The sequence below is a fragment of the Sus scrofa genome, chromosome 15, assembly GCF_000003025.6.
Source record: "Sus scrofa isolate TJ Tabasco breed Duroc chromosome 15, Sscrofa11.1, whole genome shotgun sequence".
In the NCBI taxonomy this organism is placed as follows: Eukaryota; Metazoa; Chordata; class Mammalia; order Artiodactyla; family Suidae; genus Sus; species Sus scrofa.
The window spans coordinates 672,442-699,417 of NC_010457.5; the positions used below are offsets into that span (position 1 = coordinate 672,442).

Below are 26,976 nucleotides of genomic sequence, written 5' to 3' on the forward strand. Positions count from 1 at the left end.
TTGCATGTGAATAAATAGAAGAGGATCAATTTACCACCACCACATTTCTGACTCATTTTAAATATATATTATATCACACATGAATGTACTCTTCTTGTTGAAGTCACTTTGGGCACCTTCTAAATACAAATGGAGATGAAAACAAAATTTTACTTGGAAACAAAATTCTACATTTATATCTGAACCCATTGAAAAAGAACCTTTAATTGTACCTGTAATTTTATTCACGTGGTGATTGGCTTACTTACTAGCCAGTGATCCTTTGTTTTTCATTTTTACCAGCCATTGTATCGTGATGCCTGGGACAAAGAGAAGGCTAACGTGAACATACCAGCTGACACACCACTGATGCTGCAGTCCAAGATCAACGCCATGCAGATCAGCAACGTAAGGCACAATATCCTCTGCCTTACCAAACCTTTTGTTAATATGCTCCAGAGAGCATTTAGCAAAGGCATTTCCCTAATGTTCCTTTTATTTTTAGTCTTTAATAAGTGTGTGTGTTTGCGCACACACCTGAGTGTGTGTTTATAATATAGAGATATTGGAGTTCCCGTTGTGGCACAGTGGAAACGAATCCGACTAGGAACCATGAGGTTGTAGGTTCGATCCCTGGCCTTGCTCAGTGGGTTAAGGATCTAGCATTGTGGTGAGCTCTGGTGTAGGTCACAGATGCAGCTCAGATCCTGCGTTGCTGTGGCTGTGGTGCAGGCCGGCAGCTATAGCTCCAATCTGACCCCTAGCCTGGGAACCTCCATATGCCACGGGAGCGGCCCTAGAAAGCCAAAAAAAAGAAAAAAATATATATATATATACACACACACACACACTGAAACTTAGGTTCAATGTGAAACCAGTCTATTTTATAAATCTTAAGGGGAGATTAATTTTTCAGTGTTAACTGTTCATGTGTAGTCTTGAGCACATCAGTAATGTTGACTCAGTAGCTCCCTCTTCGGATTGACTGTGGCATTGCAACCTCCATTTACAGAAACAATATCAGCAAGCTTGGGAAGACGTCAAGATGACAGGTTATGATTTGAGAGCAGATGCCATCGGGATCCAGCATGCCAAAGCTTCCAGGGATATTGCCAGTGATGTAAGAGCTCCTCCTTGTCCAGCCTTAACAAACACTAACCACAGACACACATAGAGTTACTACTAATCTTTAACTTAATTCCCCAGGATTTATACTTAAATGAAAGTCATGTCATTTATACTTAAATGAAAGTCATTTATACTTAAATGAAGGTCATGTGATTAGCGTCTTGCTTTAAAATCCCAAATTTAAGAATAGCTTTCACAACAATTTGATGACCCTCTTATTTCTCTGCTTGGCTCTGCTCTTCATATGTTTAAGCACAGATTTTGGTTTTCTTTTCAATCTCTTCTCAGTATCAGTTAATTATAAGCACTTGCAGAGAAGTCTATTATTTCTTAAAGTGCAGCATGCATAGGTGGTTCCTGTGATAATTTTATGCAGCACATGGACAAGCATTTTTTTGTTATGTTTGTTTTTAATGTGTTCTAGAAAAATACTGCTTTTTCCCATTTAAATAGGATTATAAATTTTGAAATAAAAAATTTAAGTTTGGAGTTCCTGTCGTGGCACAGTGGTTAATGAATCCGACTAGGAACCATGAGGTTGTGGGTTTGATCCCTGGCCTTTCTCAGTGGGTTAACGATCCAGCATTGCTGTGAGCTGGGGTGTAGGTCGCAGATGTGGCTTGGATCCTGCGTTGCTGTGGCTGTGGCGTAGGCTGGTGGCTACAGCTCCAATTGGACCCCTAGCCTGGGAACCTCCATATGCTGTGGGAGCGGCTCTAGAAAAGTCAAAAAGACAAAAAAAAAAAAAAATTTAAAAATTTAAGTTTACACTTTAAAATATATTTATTTTGGAGTTCCCTTGTGGCTCAGTGGATTAAGGACCCAGCATTGTCTCTGCTGTGGCTCAGGTCTCAGCTGTGGCTTGGTTTTGATTCCTGGCCTGGAAACTTCCACATGCTATAGGCATGGCCAAAAAAAAAAAAAAAAAAAAGAGTTATCTAAATAAAGAATTAGGTTGACAAAGTCAGATGTGAAGTGCAGGTGTTTTTTGGTAAAACATGTGAGAATGGCAAAGGATGACTGAAATTTGGGGAACAGTGGACCATCCTATATTGAGGGCTAATCCAGAAGCACAGTTCTTGCCTTTGCGGTGTTCACAGTGTTTTTATGCATATAAATGTAGAAGACAAACCATTGTATCAAGAAGTCTAAAATTTATAGTATAAATTTAAAGAAAAACAGTGCTCCCCACCAAAGGGTAACATAAGAGAGATGGAGTTATTTGAGCAGGCTGTCTAGAAAAAGTGAGTTTGGAGAAACAACTCTTCTTTCTTCTGTTCACACCCACCAGTATCTATACAAAACTGCTTATGAGAAACAGAAGGGTCATTACATCGGATGCCGCAGTGCCAAGGAAGACCCTAAACTGGTCTGGGCGGCAAACGTGATGAAGATGCAGAACGACAGACTCTACAAAAAGGCCTACAATGACCACAAGGCCAGGATCACCATCCCAGTGGACATGGTGTCCATCAATGCTGCCAAAGAAGGCCAGGCACTAGCCAGCGACGTGGACTACCGCCAGTACCTACACCAGTGGTCTTGCTTTCCTGACCAGAATGATGTGATCCAAGCCAGGAAAGCCTACGACCTGCAGAGTGATGTAAGTTGCTGCTTGTGCAGTGAGTGTCAACTGTGGTACCTAACGGGTGGCCTGTTCCCCAGGAAGAATGCCTTCCATGGCCTTGCCCAGTCACCCCTTCCAGTGCTCGAGAAAACACAACTCTCCCTACCTAAGCCTTCCCTTTAGTGTTTTACCGGGTCTGTTAATGCCATGCCTTACTGCTGGGTTTATTCATTTTCACTGTTGGTAATGAATGAAAGTTTTCATTTTTATTGTTATTAGTGCTGCCAGAATTTTTTCTGTAGATTTGTCCCTGTATGCACTGTTTGTAGTTTATTAAACAGAGGCATTTGCATAGTTCTTTAGTTGAAGAGTTGAAGAATCACCGGGACTGACTTCCTTGAAATTGAATTAAAAGTTCAGCAGCATATGCTGCATACTCACTAGTTTCCCTTACCTTGGTATTCTTCACAACAGGATGTTTCATTAATTTACCTAAAGTATTTTTAGATTATCTCATACTTTCTGCCCTTTCCATCTTTTGAAAATGATGAATTCCATCTAGATGTTTGTTTCTTGTGTAGAATTAATACCTTCATTTAATTATCTGAACTTGGTTACAAGCTTCAGTAGATGCTTTCTCATAATGCATGAGTTTGTTTTAGAAAAGTATGTCCATCATTTGAAATGAACTGCCTGCTGGTGAATTTAGGCCAGTTTCTAGAGAAATGCAATCTCTTCATTAACTGTAACCACATTAGTGTATTAAGGGATGCATATCAATCAAGTTCTTAGAGAAGGGAAGCTTTAAAATCTGTATATAAGCCTCTTCAAGAATTTCTTCTTCTGAATTTTGGGATCCATCATATTGTACACACTAAAGCACATAACATTCTCCATTAAGGTAAAAATTTTCCTACATTTTCACTCCCCTTACTCCTTTTTTAGCTTGATATTTGTATCCTTTTAAATAATTACTGAAATAGATTTCTGAAGAACACAGTGGTTTTTTATGAAATTAATAACTGGTATGCTGGCCTGGGCAGCACGTGTACTTAAAAACAGAAATTAAAAACTGGTGTTTCACATAGAACAATCTCGTCTGGTTAACCACTGACATATCTCTGAGAAAACAGGTTTAAACAGCCAAGAAAATGCAAATCCTAATTCGAAGGGGAGTGCTATCTTAGAAAAAGAAAACCCAATCTTAATTATCCCTTTAAAAATAATTGTTAAACATACCATGTGCCAGGCATTGTGCTGAGCACCAGAGGTACAATGATGAATAATGAAGAACAAGACAAAGATCCTGACTTTAAGAAGTTCACAGTGATAACCAGGAAACAGATGTTAACCAGCAACTATGAGTAAAAATGGGATGACTGAGAGAATGATCATGGCTCTATGAAAAAGTGAGGTAAAGAAAGCTTATGAAGGGAAGTGCAGACTTAGGGGTATGAAAGGAGAGGAGGAGTTGGTTTTGGACAAAAGACACAAGAGGTACCCTTGCAGGAAGAGCAATGTATGCAAAGGGGCTTGCATGCAAACCACTGGCTGAAAGTCTAGTGTGGGCAGAATGCACAGGTAAAAGGAAGCACCTTCCTTATGAGGTTGGAAGAAGAGGTAGGAACTTCTAATCTATGTTAAGATTTTGGTCTTTATCCTAAGACCAATGGGAAGCCATAAGTTTCAGGGATGTTGTGACATCAGATTTAAATGGTGAATTTCATAAAGATCCGTCTGGCTGCTGTGTGGCAAACTTACTGGACAGCCTATTACTATTGCCTTAAAAGTTCACATTGGCTAGTGTGATGATTATCAAAATGTTCAAAAATCTGGAGTTCCCGTCATGGCGCAGTGGTTAACCAATCCAACTAGGAACCATGAGGTTGCGGGTTCGGTCCCTGCCCTTGCTCAGTAGGTTAACGATCCGGCGTTGCTGTGAGCTGTGGTGTAGGTTGCAGACACGGCTCGGATCCCACGTTGCTGTGGCTCTGGCATAGGCTGGAGGCTACAGCTCCGATTGGACCCCTGGCCTGGGAACCTCCATATGCCACGGGAGCGGCCCAAAAAATGGCAAAAAGACAAAAAAAAAAATGTTCAAAAATCTTCCACATATCCCCCAAGCAGAGCACTCCTGCATCATGCTGACTCCTAGAATGTACATAGGTGCCCAACAGACACACCACCCCATAACCTGCCACAGAAAACAAAGCAGAACAAATCTTTCTGTGCATATAAGGAATTAGGTTTGTCAGGCCCAGACTCAGCTTTATTCTTTCTGTGGAAGATAAAATGTGACATGAAAAACTGCTTGCTCTCTGTACCACAGTTTAAAAAACCCTGTCTCTCCTATCTTTGTTTTCTTTCCCAGGCCCTCTACAAGGCTGACTTGGAGTGGCTGCGTGGTATTGGCTGGATGCCCCAAGGGTCACCCGAAGTACTGAGAGTCAAAAATGCCCAGGAGATCCTACGAGACAGTGTCTATCGGACACCTGTGGTCAAACTCAAGTATACAAGTATTGTTGACACACCCGAAGTGGTCCTTGCTAAGTCGAATGCTGAAAATATTAGTATTGTAAGTCACGTTATTCTTTAAATTAAAATCAAATCATTGTTATAAAGAAATGATAAATAATTGACCTTTAATCTATTTAAGATAATATTGATGGTAACAAAGATTTTAATAAGTAAAATCTTACTGTTTTGTTGCTGCTTATTAATTTTAAACAACAATGCAAAGGACTAATAAAAGGTATTAATACAGATGTCATATCAAATTTGAGTAACTTATGTGAAAAGATTCTGGAAATTTTTACCTTAAGATGAAAAGACTTTGGATCAGAAAAATCGAAAGTTGTGCACTGCAACCAGCAAAATTACATATTGTGAAGTGATTTTATTGTGATTGGTTCTTTCTGTAGCCAAAGTACAGAGAAGTTTGGGACAAGGATAAAACTTCAGTCCACATAATGCCTGATACTCCAGAAATTAATCTTGCTAGAGCCAACGCCCTCAATGTGAGCAATGTAAGTACCTCAACAGACTCCCTTTTGTTTGGAAATTCACCTGATTTTTAGCAAGATATCACTAGGGAATTCTTCATAGCCAAGAGAAGATTGACCGGCTAAGGAGGACACTCCTCCACCACATCAGTTTCTGACTGGGAGAAAGAGAGGGCAAGATCGTTGGCTCTGAGTCACTGGGCAAGGCCAGGTACTGGTGAGGCAATGTCAACATGACCAAAGAGGGAAGGAAATAAGGACAAAGAGGAATGAAGAGACACACAAACAAGAAAGGGAAATTCACAACAGATTCAGATGAACACAAAATAATTATGAGAATTCCTTGCAAAACTTTGTGCAAATTAATTTTAAAACCCAGATATCTAGGGGATTTTTAAGGAAATTGTAAATTAGTGAAATTGACCCCAGAGAAAGAATAAAAACATATTGAAAGAAATTAAGAGGGTTGGAGTTCCTGTTGTGGCTCAGGGTTAAGCACCCAACGTAGTGTCCGTGAGGATTCGGGTTCTATCCCTGGCCTTGCTCAGTGGGTTAGGGATCCAGCGTTACTGCAAGATGCAGCATAGGTCACAGATGTTGGGGTGTTGCTGGGATCAGGTGTTGCTGTGGCTGTGGTGTAGGCCTACAGCTGCAGCTCCAATTCCACCCCCAGCCCAGGAACTCCCAAATGCCACAGGTGTGGCCCTAAAAAAAAAAAAAGAAAGAAAGAAAAGAAAAAAGAAATTAAAAGGGTTATTGAAGACCCTCCCTCCTCTCTGATGTCAGGGACACTTGGATAATTTCACAGGGGAAATCACACTTCAAGAAATAAGCTACCAAAGAGCCTAATGAAAGATGGAAATCCATCACCGTTATCAAAACTTGTCAAAGATAGTTCCACAAGTAAAAGCTGTAGACCAGTAATAACGGGGAAAATCTTAAATGAAATATTCAGTAGTACATGAAAATATGATGTAATCAACTAGGGTTCATTCAGGAAGGCCAAGAAAGTTCCATATTCAGAAACCTAATAACGTAAATTGGACAAAAGAGAACAATCACATGCTCATTTTTTTGGATTTGAAAAGATGTGTGAAGTTCCCATTGTGGGTCAGTGGTAACAAACCTGACTAGTATCCATGAGGACATGGGTTCGATCCCTGGCCTCACTCAGTGGGTCAGGGATCCAGCATTGCCATGAACTGTGGTGTAGGTCACAGAGGCAGCTTGGATCTGGACTTGTTGTGGCTGTGGTGTAGGTTGGCAGCTAAACCTCTGATTTGACCCCTAGCCTGGGAATACTTCCATATGTCATGGGAGCAGCCCTAAACCCCCACCCCCCAAAAAAAAGAAAAGATGTGTAACCAAATCTAATATTCATTCTTATCTTCAAAAATAAAATTTAGCAAAATAAGAATAAATGAGTACTTTCTTGACATGACTAAGAATAAATCTTAAAAATCAAAGCCAGGCTCATCCTCAGTAAGTAAGCTTCTCATTCAAGTCAGGGGTAAAACTAGGATGCCCATTATTAGCATTACCATTTTTTAACATTTACTGCATTCACTAAATGATTAAGTTTCTCATTCAAGCCAAAACAACTACCTAAGAGTAAGAATAAGAAATAAATATTGGAAAGAAAAAGATGAAATGATAATTCTTAAAGAAATCATTATATGCCTGGGAAAAGGAAGAGAATTTAGAAGTCTGTTAGATAAAATGAGAGAAATAAGGCTTGATGGGATTAAGATGGTGAATAGAAGGACTGGAGCTCAACTTCTCTCCTAAAAACAATAAAATTTACAACTGAATACTGAGCAATCTTCAACCAAATGGACTGGAAACTTTCAAAAAGATATCCTACTCCAGAAGAAAAAGAAGAGGCCACATCAAGAGGCAGGGGGGGTGATTATGCTATATAAGCAACCCATACTCCCAGGTGGGAAGCCCCAGACTGGGAAGTAACTGGTTCACAGAGACTCACCTACAGGAGTGAGAGTTCTGAGCCCACATCAAACTTCCATGTGTTGGGCTCTGGCACTGGGAGAAAGAGACCTGGAACATCTGGCATTGAACGGCAGTGGGGCTTGTGCACAGGAGCTCCACAGGACTGGGGAAAACAAAGACCCCATTCTTAAAAGGTGCATGTAGATTTTCACATGCACTGGGTCTCAGGGCAAAGCAATGTCTCCATAGGAATCTGGGTCAAACCTGACTGCAGTTCTTGGAGGACATACTGGGAAAGCAGGGCTGATGTGGCTTGTTGTGGGGGAAGGACATTGGAAGCAAAGCTCTCAGGAATATTCAGCAGCACGCCTTTCTCTGGAGGTGGCCATTTTGGGAAAATCTGGCCCCACCCATCAGCAAAGCCCCAGGGCAAGCCACAATCCAGGTGGGATCACAGCCCCACCCATCAGTAAGCTGCCTAAAGACCCCCCAGGCATACAGCCCCTCTAATCCCATCCAGAGACAAAGCCCCACCCACCAGAGGGATTAGAATCAGCTCCACCTACCAGTGGGCAGGCATCAGTCCCTCCTATCAGGAAGCCTACAGCAAGCCCCTGTACCAACTTCAGCCACAAGGGGGGCAGCCGCCAGAAGTAAGACAGGCTACAACTCTATTAGGTGTAAAAAGGTCACCACACCAAAAACCTATAAAAATGAAAAGACAGAGAAGTATAACTCAGATGAGGGAGAAAGGAAAAACCTCAGAAAATCAGCTAAGTGATGAGATTCTCAGCCTCCAGGAAAAAGACTTTAGACTATTGATGCTGAAGATGATGCAAGACATTGGAAATAAACTGGAGGCAAAGATGGATAACTTACAGGAAACACTGACCAAAGAGATACAAGATATAAAACTTAAATAAGAAGAAATGCAAAATACAATAACTGAAATAAAAATTCACTAGAAGCAGCTATCAGCAGAATACAGGAGGTAGAAGAACGAATAAGCCAGGTGGAGGACAGATTAGTGGAAATTATGAATGAGGAACAGAAAAGAGAAAAAAGATTGAAAACAAATGAAGAGAGTCTCAGAGAACTCTGGGACAACATTAAACACACCAACATCTGTATTATAGCAGTGCCAGAAGAGAGAAGGGGACAGAAAAACTATTCCAAGAGATAATAGCCGAAAACTTCCCTAACATGGGAAAGGAACCACTCACTCAAATCCAGGAAGTGCAACGAGTACCATATAAAATAAACCCAAGGAGGAACACCCCAAGATACGTATTAATCAAACTGACCAAAATTAAAGACAAAGAGAAAATCTTGAAAGCAGCTAGGGAAAATAAACAAATAACATACACGGGAACCCCGATAAGGCTATCAGCAGATTTTTCAGCAGAAACTCTGCAGTCCAGAAAGGAGTGGCATGATATACTTAACATGATGAAAGGAGAAAACCTCCAACCAAGATTACTTTGCCCAGTAAGGCTCTCATTTAGAGTTGAAGGAGAAATCAAAAGCTAAGAGAATTCAGCAACAATAAACCAGCTTTACAACAACTACTAAAGGAACTTCTCTAGGCAGAAAAGAAAAGCCCACAACAGGAAACAAAAATACCGCAAATGACAAGGCTCGCCAGTAAAGGTATATATACTGTAAAGATACGAAATCATCCATGCACAATTATGCCACCAAAATCAGAAATCATGAGACGAGGTGGGTACAAATGCAGGAAACTGGAGATGCACTTGCAATTAAGAGGCCAACAACTTAAAACAATCTCATATATAGAGAGAGACTCTTATGTCAAAACCTCAGGGCACCTGCAAAAAAGGACAGAAAGGACAGAACAAACTTTGCAGAACAGATACTGACTCACGGGACTTTGCAAAACTTATGGTTTCCAAAGGAGACAGTTCGGGGGTGGGGGGATGCACTGGGGTTGTGGGATGGAAATCCTATAAAATTGGATTGTGATGATCATTGTACAACTATAAATGTACTAAATTCATTGAGTAATAAAAATTTTTTAAATAAATGAGAGAAATAAGTTACATAGCTAACTACACAGTTTAAGCAAGTTCAAGAAAGGGACCACTTTCGTGGATCACAGGGATTCTCCTGTGTGTAGAACAAGTCTGGCCTGAGAAGAAGGATACACACACACACACACATAACCACATAAAAATATTACATAATAAAAAAATTGCATAACAATATATGTAATAAAACAAAAAATAAAAACATGGTTATACATTTGCATTAAATATTCTCTAATGTACTATATTTAAATGTGGGGAACACTTTTTGCTACAGAAAACAAGTCAAATGTTAAAATAGGCCTACTCAAAATTCATACAAAAACTTGAATGAAAATCCATTCAAAACTTGTCCATTTTACAAGGACAAAATTTATCTAAGCACTCATTTTTCAAATATACAAAAGCTATGAAACTATCAGTAATTGAAATTCATTTCTTCTTTCTGCCCTGTTCAATCTCCCTTAGTGTGATAGGTGTGAGATATATATTTAAATTATATATATTTAATTTATCAGTACATTATCAGTACAGAATGTATCCACTTAAATGTGAACATATATTTAGCAAATTTTCTGTAAATCACCCACCACTTCATTGGATATCTATTTATACGCAAAAAGGTGCTATACTTAGAAAATGGCCATTATATTCAGTGGTGCCTCAGTAAGATGATTTAACATTCCCAAACAATTGGCATTATCAATAGTATTAGAAGACCTAAGAAACCATATAGAAAGAAAAAAACCCACAAATGTAAAGTTTATAATCCTGAAGATTACAAAACTGAATTGAATTAGAGAATTAAACAGAATTATTGAATTAAAGAAATTAAATTCAATAGTGGCCCATTAATATCTGAATTTAAATGTATCCCCATGCTGTGAATACACCTATATAAGTAGTAATAATACCTAAACCATGAGCAACTACATTGATGTTATAATTCAAAAAAAAAAAATTCTTGTCAAGCTCAGATTTTTGGATTCCAAACATGATTTTGTACACGTGTTCAATGGTACAGAACTATTCTCTCCCCTATTCTCTTTTTTTAAATTGGCTCTGAGACGTCAGAACCATACCCCTGTGATACTAATTCTACTTGAACCCTTGGAGTGGTTAGTAGGTGTGAATCTGGAATGATAACCCTATTTTTCCTCCTCTTCAGAAAATTTACCGTGAAGGTTGGGATGAGATGAAGATGAGCTGTGATGTTCGGCTGGATGCTATCCCCATCCAGGCTGCCAAGGCCTCCAGGGAGATTGCCAGTGACGTAAGTGTGGCCTCATCTAACGCCTCAGTTTTTCAAACCAATGCCCGAGGTGCATCGAGAGCCCTACTGTGACCCATCTGTCTTGTTTCTCCATCTCCAGTATAAATACAAGCTTGACCATGAGAAGCAGAAAGGACACTACGTGGGGACCCTCACAGCCAGGGATGACAACAAGATCCGCTGGGCCCTCATAGCTGGCAAGATTCAGAATGAAAGGGAGTACCGGCTGCACTGGGCCAAATGGAAGTCTAAGTTCCAGAGCCCTGCGGACATGCTTTCCATCACGCATTCCAAAAACTGCCAGGCTCTGGTCAGCGACATTGATTACCGCAATTACCTGCACCAATGGACATGCCTGCCTGACCAGCATGACGTGATTCAGGCCAGGAAAGCCTACGATCTGCAAAGCGATGTGAGTGCCCTGCATTTTAGCCTGAGCTCTTCTGTCATGTCCTTGTGACTTCCAGAAAGTTTATGTTGTTAAAACCTCGCATCATCACTTCATGTCTTTTTTATTTTTTAATTTATTTTTTATTGTTATTTCCCCCAACACTTTTTTTTCCCACTGTACAGCATGGGGACCCAGTTACACATACATGTATACATAATTTTTTCTCGCAATGTGCTGCGTTGTAAGTATCTAGACATAGTTCTCAGTGCTACACAGCAGGATCTCATTGTTAGTCCATTCCAAGAGCAATAGTTTGTGTCCGTTAACCCCAAGCTCCCAATCCCTTCATGTCTTTATACAGCCAAGAATTTGGTGTTGGTTAGACCTTATAGTATAGTATCAAAATCACCAGAGCCATGAAGGATCAGATTTTGTATCAAGAAATAAGTGGTGGAGTTCCCATTGTGGCTCAGAAAGTTAAGAATCTGATATAGTGTCCTTGAGGATGTGGGTTCGATCCCTGGCCTCACTCAGTGGGTTAAGGATCCACAAGCTGAAGTATAGGTTGGAGATGTAGCTCAAATCCAGTGTTGCTGTGGCTGTGGCATAGGCTGCAGCTGTAGCTCAGATTTGACCCCTAGCCTAGGAACTTCCTTGTGCCACAGGTGGAGACACAAAAAGGAAAAAAAGGAGTGGTTCAGTGGTTAACGAATCTGACTAGGAACCATGAGGTTGCAGGTTCGATCCCTGAACTTGTTCAGTGGGTTAAGGATCTGGCATTGCCATGAGCTGTGGTGTAGGCTGTAGACACAGCTTGGATCCTGAGGTGCTGTGGCTCTGATGTAGGCCAGAGGCTACAGCTCTGATTAGACCCCTAACCTGGGAACCTCCATATACTGGGTGCAGGCCTAGAAAAAACAAAAAGACAAAAACAAAACAAAACAAAAACAAAACACAAGTGGTAGTGTGTATATAGTTCTTAATTATATCAGGTTAAAGACAACTATTGTGAAAATATTATTGCTATAGAGTTTAAGTTAGCAACAGAGGTTTAAATCATAAATAAAATATTGGCAGTCCATGGAAAGAATGGAGGCATAGATAATGCTTTTTTAACTGACACAGTATTTAAAATTTTGAGTTAGTTTGCCAAGGTTTTTAAGTCAGGGAATTTTGTATGCAAACCTAGGGTTTCCTGTTTTTATTGAAAAAAGTAGAAGATGCAGTTCTGGACATGTATTACCCCTTAGCAACAATAACCTGGAGTTGAATTGAGGCTAACCCTCTTGAAGTAGAAAATATGGCCCCAGTTTGTCATACCACCTGGCCTCATGGTTAATTTACTTATTTAATGTTCCTCCTGCTCCAGTATGTCATTCTTAAATTGAATCTCTCCATCCGACCAATGGATGGAATAAACATGACCAGAGTCGCCAACTTCCTCCTGCTCTTATTTTCACAGGCTATTTACAAGGCCGACTTGGAATGGTTGCGTGGGATTGGGTGGATGCCAAGTGATTCTGTTTCTGTCAATCATGCCAAACATGCTGCGGATATCTTCAGTGAGGTATTCTAAGACCTTATCCTGCCATTCAGCATATTTCCCACGAGACTGAACAAAAATACGTTAGCCAAAACGCAGTCATGCCCTATTAGCAATTTTAAGTTTTAATGGCTGTCACTTAAGCCAGATGTACATTTTTCAAAATATCCCGTACTGTCCCTATCACAGCATGGGACCACACCCATAATATATAGCTTACTTAATAATGCTTGGAATTGTGTAAATGGAGAGCCTCTTTTGTCAACAATAGCAATACACCTGAGAGAAGTTGATCCAACAGAAAAAAATGCATTAAGTACACATAATGATACATTACATGACTTTGGGAGCTAAGCAAACCTGCTGCTTTAAAATCGGTGGAAGGTATAAGAAGTCAACCCATTTGTTAAAAATAAAATGCTTAGGGAATTCCCGTCATGGCGCAGTGGTTAATGAATCCAACTAGGAACCATGAGGTTGCGGGTTCGATCCCTGGCCTTGCTCAGTGGGTTAAGGATCTGGCGTTGCAGTGAGCTGTGGTGTTGGCCGAAGATGTGGCTCAGATCCTGTGTTGCTGTGGCTCTGGTGTTGGCTGGTGTCTACAGCTCCGATTAGACCCCTAGCCTGGAACCTCCGTATGCCGAAGGTGTGGCCCTAGAAAAGACAAAAGACAAAAAAATAATACTAAAATAAAAAAATAAATAAAATGCTTAAAAATGCTAAGAAGAAAACCAAGTTGCCAAGAGGGTATTGTTGAAATATGACATTCTCTGCTTCTAGTGAGAAAAGTCCTGAAATGCAGTGTATCTTTCTCAGCTCATACAGGACCAGAGACTACAACTGTCTCAAAGTTATTTTCTTTCCCGCAGAAAAAATATCGCACGAAAATAGAAACTCTCAACTTTACCCCTGTGGATGACAGAGTTGATTATGTGACAGCGAAACAGAGCGGTGAAATCCTAAATGATGTAAGTACATATCTTTCTAAAATTGCCCAGTTGGGACGATGCGATTTCTAAAGCTTTCACACTGCTTTACACTCAGCGTGAAGTTTTTGTCTGAGGCATCAGTTGTCATCACTGAGATGACTGATGCTAGCGTTTGCTTGGACAACGTTGTTTTCTTAACATCGAGGAACTTACCTGCTTGCCTCTCGTTTCTAGATTAAATATCGGAAAGATTGGAACGACACCAAATCAAAGTACACCCTCACAGAAACCCCTCAGCTGCACGCTGCCCAGGAGGCAGCCCGGATACTGGACCAGGTATGGATTTTACCTGGATACGTGATACTGTGTGTGGGCAGAGGACCATAATATAACCATAGGAGACTCACCCCTCCATTCTGACCCCTCGGTATAACCCGTTGTCGTGGCTCTCTGTCTTCTAGTATCTCTACAAGGAAAGCTGGGAGAAACAAAAAGCCACTGGTTACATTTTGCCTCCAGATGCTGTGCCGTTTGTTCATGCCCATCACTCTAGTGATGTTCAGAGCGAGGTAATGTATTCTGATCTGAATGCACTTTGCAAATCTGGACCTTGCCCACACAGGAGCCCAGTTGTGCTAAGGCATGGTGGAGTGTTCCTTGTGGGCTGGCAGACCTGGCCGGGCTGGGGCACGTCAGAATAATTTCTGGTCCTTTCCCCATGGACTTTTGGCATTCTTCATCTTCTTTTTCTTCTTGGCTTCTTGAAAAACTATTGTCTGCATTCTTTATTTTTTCTTCTGTTCCCTGCTTCTCTAAAAACTCTAGGCCTTCAAATAAAATATTACCAGAAATATAAAATAAGTATTTTATTTAGTTTAAAATGGATAGTTGTTCATATCTGTCTATTTCCATGTTTTTTGATATTTATTCTTGGGGGGGTAACAAAACTAGGGGACAGAATTTGCCAATATTTCAAGCCCCTTTTGTTTTGTGTGGCTGTAAAAGCTGATGGAAGCTCTGTTCCTCTTCCCACCAGCTGAAATACAAAGCTGACCACGTCAAGCAGAAAGGTCATTACGTTGGTGTTCCAACGATGAGAGATGACCCTAAGCTGGTTTGGTTTGAGCACGCAGGCCAGATTCAGAATGACAGACTATACAAAGAGCACTATCATAAAACAAAGGCCAAAATAAATATACCTCCTGATATGGTGTCGGTGGTGGCAGCCAAGGAGGGGCAGATCCTGGTCAGTGATATTGATTACCGCAACTACCTGCATCAATGGACATGTCACCCTGACCAAAATGATGTTATTCAGGCAAGGAAGGCCTACGACCTGCAGAGCGATGTAAGTGATTTTTGTTTCTTAATTATCTAGAAATGTATGGTCTACTCTGAGAATCATAAGCAGCATCCTGAAACCACCAGTCACTGAAACTTGGAACTTGAACTATTTAATTTGCTCCCAGACGGGAACTGAGGCTAGAAAGGAAGTAGAGAAAGGTTAGGAGCTGTGATGGACTGCTTTGCCTACTGGCTGTGCATTTCTAAACAACTTCAGTTGAATTTTTTAAAAATCTGCTGCTTTTGTACCATCTCTGCCATCAACAGCTCCTCACATTTGCATGGAAAATTATCAACTGATTTAAAATAATAATTGGCTTGGGTGGGAGTTAGGATTAAGCTGGGATCTTGGCAAGATTAATTAGTAATATCATCAAAGACCTGGGCATGCCTCCTCTTGTTTTGCCAAGTCTCACTTCTTCAAGGTATTTATGAAGGAGTTGCTTGCAAGCAATCAAAGCAAAGAAGACACAAAGTACTGATGAGCTGCCTGAGGGCCCAGAATCCCTCATGCAGAGGTTTGTAAAGCTGGAGTAGAGAATATATCTCAGGCCACCTCCTGTGAAGCCTGAATCAGGATCTCTACCTGTCACCAGTGGTCTGTAGGGAATGGAAACACAGTGCATCCATATCATGTTCAGGTGTGCCAAGGAGCTAACCCTGCCTGGGTCTTCTAGGCATTCTCCAAAGGCAAACAGGAAGTCAAAGACTGCCTGTAGCATAGGTATTGAACTTGGACATCCAGCTCACCAGTTGCTGCAGCAGGATGGTCATCGTGGATCAGATTAGCAGCTCCCCTTCTTTTGGTATGGGGTGGCCCGAGAGAATCCAGACAGTGGGGGGAGGGGAGACATGCCTCCCCCTACCCTCTGATACGTATGTGTTTACTTGTATGTTTTCCTGTACTTAGTCTTCATGCCCCACATATTTCTACACGACTACACCAAGTCCACCTCTAACTTCCTTGGTAAAACCTTTTCTTACGCTCACAAGTGAAGCTCCCACAGCATTGGAGTGGCGTTGCACTCAGTGCTTCCCACTGTCCACTTTGTAAATGACTTCTCTCTGTACTCAGACACCCTCTTGAATCCATATTCCTCAAATCACCTTGTATAGTTCCTCATTCTTAGGAACAGTCTCAAGAAATATTGCTCAGGTGTACAGGTAAAATCATGACTGAATCAATGAAACAATAGCACTGCAGAGACTGCCTCAGAGCTTCTGAAAAAAAATTATTTCTAATCTGCTGTCTGTCATCCTGTGTCTGGGTAATTTACACCTGCCTTGTGTCTCCTGTCCTCCTCTCAGAATGTCTACAAAGCTGACCTGGAGTGGCTCCGAGGCATTGGTTGGATCCCCCTGGATTCTGTGGACCATGTGAGGGTGACCAGGAACCAGGAAATGGTGAATCAGGTACACAAAGCCTATGCTTCTTAGGTAAAGCTGGTCTCCTTACCTGCCGTGTGGGGATAGGTACCCTGTAGGGACACCTGTCCTAACAGTCTCTATTTCTTTACAGATAAAATATAAAAAAGATGCTCTTGCCAACTATCCTAACTTTACAAGTGTGGTGGATCCTCCTGCGGTTGTTTTGGCCAAGATTAACTCAGTCAATCAAAGTGACGTAAGTTTACTTTGTGTATAGTGAGGTACACAGACTGGGGAGTTAGTTGTCTATCATTGGACAGACTTGCTTAACTCCAGACAACTGCTTATAAGAAAATGGGGAGGAATTCCCATTATGGCTTAGTGGGTTAAGGACCTGATGTTGTCTCTGTGAGGATGCAGGTTTGATCCCTGGCCTCATTCAGTGGGATAAGGATCCAGCAATGCTGCAAGCTGTGGTATAGGTCACAGATGCAGCCTGGATCTGGTGTTGCCATGGCTGTGGCATAGGCCAGAAGCTGCAGCTCCAATTAGACCCCTAGCCTGGGAACTTCCACATGCCACAGGTATTGCCGTAAAAAGAAGAAAAAAAAAAAGGAAAGAAAATGGGGAGTAAATTATAAGGAAATCTTTGTGGGAAATGTCACTAGTAGGTGGAATTCTGTACCCACTTTTAGATAATATCTAAATTATTGTCCAAAATCTTCCATTATATTAGACTACAAATTATATATCATATAATGAAATTTAACCAGTTTGGTAATCTCTAAATGCAGATTAATTACTATCTCCCTAGGTAGATCTTGTGAAACTTTAAATATCTACTTAGAATAATCAAAGATTTTGTTTTGTTTTCTCTCCCAGGTAAAATATAAAGAAACATTTAATAAGTTATTAAAGGGCAAGTACATATTTTCTCCAGATACTCCATATATCACCCACTCCAAAGACATGGGAAAACTCTACAGTACCGTAAGTTCTGTTTTATGTGACACACAATCCAGTTCCTAATTTTAAGCTCTTGTCAGTATTCATATTCTTGATTGATTTTGTGAATAATTGAACTTAAAAGGAGAGCTATTATTTTTGTTGTATTTAGTCTTGTGTTTTTTTAGAAGCAGCATTAGTCAGGGCAAGTAGTATTTATTTAGCTGGCATTTTTGAGCCCCTGTGATGTGCCCGGCACTGTGGGAGGCGCTGAAGAGTAAAAGCTCAAGGGTCTTAAAGACCCTTTAAGAGCCCCTACAATTGAGAGGGACAGACATTCAAATGATGAGGTAAATAATAACGCAGCAAGTGCTATCCCAGCTCTAGGTACACACAGGACTGAGTAACCACCAACAGAGAGAAGAGCGGAAAGGCTGGTCTCTCTTTAGTCATCCGATATCCCCAGCCAACACATGGAGGACTTGCCCTCCGGATTCTGATTCGTCTAATCTTGTGTGATGTGTTTGGAGCGTATGTGTGTGTGTGCCCAATGGGAAGCAGACTTTGGTGACTCTCTCCCTGTGTGCAAATTTGTTTTCACTTTTATTAGAATTGTAAATGTAAACTTGTTGTAAAATACCTCTGAGTTGATAAATTTAATTTGCAACAAGCCCAAAGATTGCGCCCTATCCTTAGGTAGCATACTAATAGCTGATAATGAAGGTTTAAGCCTTGCCTTTACATGTAAATATTTTACCCCGATTTTGCCACTTTCTTCTGAGTGATGTCTGAAAGAAGTTGAACGCAAGCATTTGTTGATACACATCTTTGTCCTAGATACTGTATAAAGGGGCTTGGGAAGGTACCAAGGCCTACGGCTATACCTTGGATGAACGCTATATTCCCATTGTTGGAGCCAAGCACGCCGACTTTGTGAACAGTGAGGTCAGTAGGACTTTATCCTCTCAAAGGTTTGAGGATCTTTATCATGGAGCAAAAGGCTGGTTAGAAAATCCCAGTAGGAAAACGAATCTGACTAGTATCCATGAGGATGTGGGTTGGATCCCTGGCCTCACCCAGGGGGGTAAGAATCCAGTGTTGTCATGAGCTGTGGTGTAGGTTGCAGACGTGGCTCAGATCTGGCATGGCTGTGGCTGTGGCGTAGGCCAGTGGCTGCAGCTCCGATTTGAACCGTAGCCTGGGACCCTCCATATACTGCAGGTGTGGCCCTAAGAAGACAAAAAGAAAAAAGAAAATCCCAGTGATTCTCAATGTTGTACCTACTTTACAGCTTAAGTACAAAGAGACCTATGAGAAGCAGAAGGGTCACTACCTGGCTGGAAAAGAAATCAGCGAGTTCCCTAATGTGGTTCACTGTCTGGATTTCCAAAAGATGAGGAGTGTGGTAAGCAAAGTTCACTTTAACAGAGGATTTGCACACTTGAGTGTACTCGTAGTCTGCCTCTTTATGATCTACTCTTTGGTTCAAGATTAGCTGGGGCATGGGATAGTGAGGAATGAGCCCGTCTTAAGATTTTCCTTCCATCCTGCAAGTCAGCCTTATGTGCCTTTGATGGCTATGAGTTTTCACCCTTTCCCTCCTGCCTACACTACCAAACACAGGAGGGGCTCTGAATTTAGAAAAATTCAGGGGGAAAGGGGGAAACACAGTCACTCTTTACCCTATGTTACAAAAGGATAGGAATTTTTTTAAAAGAAGAATATGGAGTTCTGGTCGTGGCCCAGTGGTTGACGAACCCAATTAGTATCCAGGAGGATGCAGGTTCGACCCCTGGCCTCGCTCAGTGGGTTAAGGGTTAAGTGGGCTAAGTGTGTTGCTGTGGCTGTGGTGTAGGCCAGTGGTTGCACCTCCTATTGGACCCTTAGCCTCGGAATCTCCATATGCCATGGATGCGGCCCTAAGGAAAAAAAAAAAGACAAAAAATAAGGACAATATATTAAAGTATTATTTTTTTAACCTTAGTCTATTATAAAGGTATTGATCTGTATTGGAAATTAGGCTCTAAGAGAGATTTGATCAGAATGATTTACATTTAATTCTCTCTTGTTTTTGTCTTCGAAAATACATTATTCTTCAGTTGAACTACAGAAGACACTATGAGGACACCAAAGCAAATGTTCATATTCCCAATGACATGATGAATCATGTGCTGGCTAAAAGGTGCCAGTACATCCTCAGCGACCTGGAATACCGGCATTACTTCCACCAGTGGACCTCTCTTCCGGAAGAACCCAATGTCATTCGGGCCAGAAACGCTCAGGAGATCTTGAGTGATGTATGACGGCCTTTCTGCAACTTGGCTAAATGACAGGCTTCACCCAGCCCTGCCAGGGATCCCCAGGCTCCAGTTGTCCCTGTGTTCCTAAACCCTGTTGCTTTTCGGTACAAAGTAGCTTGAGTAACCATTTTTGATGAAAGAATCCCCTTGGAGCCATGAAACACCTATGTTAATTTTTTTTTTTTTTCCCACTGTACAGCAAGGGGGTCAGGTTATCCTTACATGTATACATTACAATTACAGTTTTTCCCCCACCCTTTGTTCTGTTGCAACATGAGTATCTAGACAAAGTTCTCAATGCTATTCAGCAGGATCTCCTTGTAAATCTATTCTAAGTTGTGTCTGATAAGCCCAAGCTCCCGATCCCTCCCACTCCCTCCCCCTCCCATCAGGCCAGAAAGACAAAGACAAATACCATATGATATCACTTATAACTGGAATCTAGGAGTTCCCGTCGTGGCGCAGTGGTTAACCAATCCGACTAGGAACCATGAGGTCGCGGGTTCGGTCCCTGCCCTTGCTCAGTGGGTTAACGATCCGGCGTTGCCGTGAGCTGTGGTGTAGGTTGCAGACGCGGCTCGGATCCCGCGTTGCTGTGGCTCTGGCGTAGGCCGGTGGCTTCAGCTCCGATTCAACCCGTAGCCTGGGAACCTCCATATGCCGCGGAAGCGGCCCAAGAGATAGCAACAACAACAACAACAAACAACAACGACAAAAGACAAAAAGACAAAAAAAAAAAAAAAAAAAGACAAAAATAAATAAATATATAAATAAATAAATAACTGGAATCTAATATACAGCATAAATATTTAATATGTTTAACATCAGACTGAATCTTAGCTGCTGTTCTCCTTGTAAACTTCTTTAGGCCAGGGCATTTTTTTGTTTTGTTTTGTTTTGGTAGTCATTTGGTTTTATTTTCTGGGATTAAAAATATATATAGGCATAAATGTTTTTATGTGATCCTCTTAAAGGTATCCTTTAAAATGACATCATGACTTTAATTTGTGTCTCTCGAATCAGTATTCTTCAGTGTCACTCTCAGCCTTGATTAACTGATTGGAAATTCAGATAGAATAAATAACTTCCATGAATATTTCCCCAATCCCTGAAAATCACAATCACCCCCAAAAGATTTTGCCCTTGTGTCATAAATCTCTGGAAAATACCCATGTTTGTTCATTGTTTATAGGGCAAGGAATAGTGTCACAGAGTGTTAGTCGGTGTAAATTGGCTTCTACCTGAAAAGAAATTTTCTGAAAATCTCCGCTATAAATCAGGAGAAAAAAAAAAAAGAAAGAAAGAAAGAAAAATGACAGACCATTCTGCTGCAAGAGTGACCATGTGACACACGTGACCTCTGTCCTTGGGGTTCCAATGAAGGTTCTGTACAATATCAGCACCAAAACTGCCTTTGTACAAAAGTGATGAACTATTGAGAAACCCACCCTGTGAATGCTGAGTGCTAAGCACAGACAAGGGCTGATAGGAAATTATCAAATGCTCTATTGTGAATTCAGTTAGTACTTGTCCCCTTCCACTGTTCCTTCCTGCTTACAGAATGTGTATAAAGATGACCTGAACTGGCTGAAGGGCATTGGATGCTACGTTTGGGATACACCCCAGATCCTCCATGCCAAGAAATCATATGACCTCCAGAGTCAGGTGAGTCAGCTTCCTAGAAATAATAGCTTGCTGTGAATCGATGGAGTCCACGGTGCTCTCAGTGGGGCAATTGTGGGGTTATGCCTGTGCCCAGGCAGAGAAAGCAGCTTTCATGGGGCATGATCTAAGGGAACCAAAGCTATCTGGGAGGTGTTTTATCATAAACGACTCTCAAGCATCTACACCTTAGTTGTTCAGGTTAACTGGCAGGGAGTAGAATGCAAATACATACTTTGACCATAAGTAGTTAAGTTTTGAAGTGAAAAGTAGATATTTGGAAATTTCCCAGCAGAACTTCAGCCCCCATAGGGCAGACTATTGGAATGTTGAAATCAAGGGGCTGCCGTTAGGGATGGGAACATAGGCATGGAAAAGATGACACAGCGAAGAGAAGATCGGGCAAAGATCCAAACCCCACTCCTGGTCAAGAGAAACTGTTAATTTTGACAGCCATGCAGTCTGCAGGGCTACAACGGTTGTCTCCTTGTCAGGATTAAAGCAGACACCCTAAAATAAAGGCCCAGCTAAGTTAGCACAAATAGCTAAAGAGGATGGCATACCTGCATTTCACCATTTTCAGTGACTTTGTTTTTCTTCACAGATATTATACACAGCAGACGGTAAAGAAAATCTAAAAAATTATAACATGGTCACAGATACACCACTCTACGTGACTGCTCTTCAAAGCGGCATTAATGCCAGTGAGGTGTGTCTTCCTTGTGCTTCTCTCCCAGGACAAGCCGTTATTGTCTTTATGTGCTGTCAAACAACAGAAAAGAATAATTCATCCTTTTTTGTCTGTAGGTGAAATACAAGGAAAATTATCATCAGATTAAAGACAAATACACAACAGTTCTGGAAACAGTGGATTATGACAGAACCAGGAATCTGAAGGATCTTTATAGCAGTGTGAGTTATTCTTTTCTCTGTATTTGAGTTCCCTTTTTCCCCTTTAGAGATGATAAGAAAATAAAAGGAACCGGCACCCTTACCTCAAAGGTTTTTCCAGTCTTTTTCCTGGGCCATCAAATTCCTGCTTTACTTCAAGGATAGCACAAAAGTTGATGTGCCCTTCTCAGTGCATCATAGCAGGTGGCACTTGATGTCAGTAACTGGGGATGTTGACCTTGATCACTTAGTTACAAAGTGATCTTGATCAATCAATGACCTTGATCACTAGCTCTGCTGAGCTACTCCACTGTGAAGTTACTGTTTTACCTTTGTTATTAGTAAGTATCTTGGAGGAGATCCTTTAGGACTATGCGAATATCTTGTTTTTCCTCAAACTTTCATATAGTTTAGCATCCAATTGGTGGATCTTGCCTGCAAGATTATTACTGAGGAATATGCCTTCTTGTGATTTTCTGTTTCCCTGTTCCTTCTACATTTATTAATTTGAATTATTCTGTGAGGAACAGATGTTCTGTCTCCACCATTGGTTTGTCTTATTTATTTATTCATATCAATACAGGTTCATGGGCATTTATTGTTTGGAACAGACTCTCATACTTTTTTTATAAGGATTTTTATTTTTTCCATTATAGCTGGTTTACAGTGTTCTGTCAATTTTCTACCGTACAGCAAAGTGACCCAGTTACACATACATGTATACATTCTTTTTTCTCACATTGTCGTGCCCATGCTTTTGTTATCTATTTTGTTGCTCAAAGTATTTCAGCTTTGCGTATTGGGAGCTCTTTCAGGGTGACTCCCTTATCCCCTTATTATATCCCATCATTTTGTTTTTTGAGCATTTCCTTACTTCTTGACACCTTAAGATGCTCCAGGCTCAACTTGTGTTTTCCCTGTTCAAGTTGAGGGAAAATACAAGTTGGAATTAACCACCTGTCCGAGGAGTCCTGGTTTATTTTGTTGGAGAATGGTATTTAGAATCAAGATCTAAGTGGTAGTTGTGCTCATTACTCCTAGGGTGTCATTGCTACTAGGCCCTTTAAGTGGACAGAGCTTAGAAATGTATGCTTGTATACTAACCCTTGTGTGCAAACATATCTGTATCTATTTCTATACTTACCTAAGTGTATCTGTATTTTAAAATCACGAGTTCCTACTGATACCTTCAATGCAATTCAGCACAATAGGGCTGATTCTAACGTTCACCCTTTCCTTATTCGTAAATTATTTTTCCAACTTTCTATTTCCTCTCCAGTAATAAGCCTGGCTATCACTGTCTATGTATGTCTCCTTATTTGTGCAACCCTTATATGCACATAAATATTTTCAGAATTTCTGACACATACCCCTGTGAGAAACAAGTTTACTAACTAAAGTCCAGTATTTTGTGTACAGATATTTTTGTCTACAGCTTTAGAGTATCCAGTCAAAATACCATTTACAAAATAACTTAAATCCCTTGTTTTCTTCACCACTTTCTTCACTGTAGTCTTGTTATACATTTCTAATACAATCAGGTTTATTTGTTACAGTGTGTATTCTATTTTAGTCACCTCTACTAGTCTGGTAGGTTCTTGGTTGTTTGTTTTAATTTGCATACAGTAAATTACGCTCTTGTATGTAGTGCTATGGCTTTTGGCAAATGCATACATTCCTGTGTTCACCATTACAGTCAAAATACATAAAAATTTTGTATCACCTTCAAATTTCCCCCTTGCAGCCCCCTCCTCTCCCCTGACATCCACAGAACTCTCTTCTGTCCCTGTAGTTTTACCTTTTCCAGAATGTCGTATAAATGAAATTTTATAGTTTGTAGCCATTAAGTCTGGCTTATTTCTCTTAGCAAAGTGCGTTTGTGTATTATGCACATTGCTACATAAATCAGTAGTTTATTCTTTTTACAGCAAAACAGCATTCAAAACCACAGTTTGTTTCTCCATTCACAGCTGAAGGACATCTGAGTTTCCAGTGTTTGACAATTATGAACAAAACTGCCATACACGTTGGCATATAGGTTTTTGTGTGTACATAACTTTTTGTTTCTACTGAGTAAGTAAATACCTAGAAGTGGAAACAAACATTTTTTGAGCTCCCACTAGCATCATAAAAGTAGGGAATGGTAAATATAGCTATTTTTTAATGTTAGTGGTTTTCATCCTCCAGGAATTCCTGGACCTGGGGAGGGGAGGTGATTATGGCATCAAAACCTCTGATAACTGTCAAACTGTGATAAGTACTGTGGTTGAGAACGAAATAATGGACTCTGAAATTATGGTCATGGTATTCAACCGGTTTTTCACTTTGGAGTACGTGGATCCAACAGAGTCAGAAGAGCTGCTGGGGAGTGTTAGGGAATGTCTGAGAAGGACAGAAACAGGAAAAATCTGCTGCTGGAATCTAGCCAGATTGCATTTTTCTGTGTTTACAAGAAGATTTCTAACCCCTACAGAACGTGTACAAGGAGGCCTGGGATAAAGTGAAAGCTACCAGCTACATCCTACCTTCCAACACTGTGTCCTTGACACACGCCAAGAACCAGAAGCACCTGGCCAGCCATGTAAGTCAAGGATGAACATGAGAGCCTTCCTACTGCCCTTTGCCCGTCCCTGATGTCCACTCCCAGAATGTTTCTGGCTGGTTCCTATGCTGCCCAGAAGTACCCCCAGCCCTTCCAAGGGGGCACAGCAGCAAATAATTCCAGATGCCACATCATCACCAGGTCTATGCACTTATGCTTCCTCTCAAGGGCACTGAAGTTCCCAAGAGGATCACCAACGCTTGTGTGAATGACACCAGTGTGAATCTCTAGGCTGCCTACCTGCAGATGACATGGATACATAAAGCTCTATTTCAGCCACAAGAGGAAACAGGACATAACATCCCCATACAAAATAGACTCTTTCAGTGGAATTTTGTGGGCTTTGGGACAAAAATAAAACAGCAAATGTGGTAACTGGTTGTTGCACCAGCCCCAAATACATGAATAAAAAGTTAATCATCTTTGTTAACTATAAAATATAAAAATTAAAAAGATTTTTGAAATTCTATCTTTAAAAGCAGAGCTTTTCTTAAGTATAGACATAATTGTTAAAAAAATCTTAAATCACATGACCTGTTTATTTTTTTAAATTTTATTGTTATTAATATTTTTGTCTTTATAGAGCCACACCCGCGGCATATGGAGGTTCCCAGGCTAGGGGTCCAGTCGGAGCTGTAGCCACCAGCCTACGCCAGAGCCCCACAGCAACTTGGAATCTGAGCCGCGTCTGCGACCTACACCACAGCTCACCACAACACAGGATCCTTAACCTGCTGTGTGAGGCCAGGAATCAAACCCGTGTCCTCATGGATGCTAGTTGGCTTCGTTAACTAATGAGCCACGACGGGAACTCCAAGCTGTTTAAATATAGTATAAAGTCTTATCACTTTCAACCCTTTATGCCTAATATGTTCTTAAGTAAAACCTTTTATTGTAAAATTCCCTATAACTTTCACTGCAGTTCTAGTAAGCCTAGTTCTTTCAGAAACTTTACCTCTATAAGAAATTTTTACCTCTTAATTATGAGCATTTTATGTAACACTTTAGACCATTATTTCTCAAATCTTTTTTTACCATGACTCACACTGAGAAATTTATTCTGTATCGCAGGTCTCACAAACGCACACACACACACACCTTTAGTATGAATAAAAATTACAGACGAAGGATTCTCTCAGCAAATTGTTCTTGAAACAAGGTCAGATATAGATAATATTTTAAAAAGAGGATTCCAACTTTAGTTTTAAAAAAAAGATGCCTTCGAAAAATATCTTCTTTGTAACTGAGAGGTGGCTTAGATGTAAGGAGCATGTGAGCTAATGTTCTGGAAAATTCTTATGGGAATTTTGTTTGGCTTCTAGTCAGTGAAGGGCTTTACTGGAATTCTGACATACATACTCCCATCTTTCCTTTTTTTTCCACTGAGATGTGGGCTTCTGAGTTGTGAGAGAATTGTTATTTTATCATGTGCTAGAAGGGTGGATCTTGGTCTCTGTAGAGGGCTTATTACCTCCTAGTTCATGAACTTATGAAGCATCAGTTAATAGGCAATATGGCTTAAGAACTAGATATTGCTTTTCCCATAGAAGTTAGCTGCCCTCTATCTTTGAAATACCTTGTAGAAACTGAAATTCAAGGAGTCTTTTAAGCATCAGAATTGTTTGTTACTAAAAAAAAAAAAATTCCTGAGCACATTTTTCATCTTTGATTTATGGTTAAGAAAAACAAAGCCACTGGAGTTCCCATTGTGGCTCACTGGAAACTAATCCGACTAATGAGGACGCAGGTTTGATCCCTGGCCTCACTCAGTGGGTTAAGGATCTGGCATTGCTGTGAGCTACGGTGTAGGTCACAGATGTGGCTCAGATCCCATGTTGTTGTGGCTGTGGTGTAGGCCAGCAGCTGTAGCTCTGATTCAACCCCTAGCCTGGGAACCTCCATATGCCAAGGGTGTGGCCCTAAAAAGCAAAAAAAAAAAAAAAGAAAAAAAAGAAAAAGAAAGAAAGAAAAACAAAGCCATTATCACAAAAGAAATCATTTTAAAACAGATAACCTTTTAAACTAAAATTAGTTGTAGTAACAGTAGAAGTGCTAGTATT

General features: G+C 40.7%; 1 protein-coding gene across 1 annotated transcript in view; it reads left to right on the forward strand.

Moving 5' to 3' along the window:
- NEB (nebulin) overlaps positions 1-26,976 on the forward strand; it is a 219,945-nt gene that overhangs the window by 126,255 nt on the left and 66,714 nt on the right. Inside the window, 22 exon segments of the mRNA XM_021075466.1 lie at positions 283-387; positions 992-1,099; positions 2,399-2,710; positions 5,046-5,249; positions 5,596-5,700; positions 10,837-10,941; positions 11,042-11,353; positions 12,795-12,899; positions 13,745-13,843; positions 14,039-14,140; positions 14,266-14,373; positions 14,841-15,152; positions 16,457-16,561; positions 16,668-16,772; positions 17,399-17,506; positions 18,299-18,406; positions 18,753-18,866; positions 19,561-19,758; positions 21,322-21,426; positions 22,028-22,132; positions 22,231-22,335; positions 24,788-24,895. Of these exon segments, the coding sequence (XP_020931125.1) occupies positions 283-387; positions 992-1,099; positions 2,399-2,710; positions 5,046-5,249; positions 5,596-5,700; positions 10,837-10,941; positions 11,042-11,353; positions 12,795-12,899; positions 13,745-13,843; positions 14,039-14,140; positions 14,266-14,373; positions 14,841-15,152; positions 16,457-16,561; positions 16,668-16,772; positions 17,399-17,506; positions 18,299-18,406; positions 18,753-18,866; positions 19,561-19,758; positions 21,322-21,426; positions 22,028-22,132; positions 22,231-22,335; positions 24,788-24,895 (3,138 nt within the window).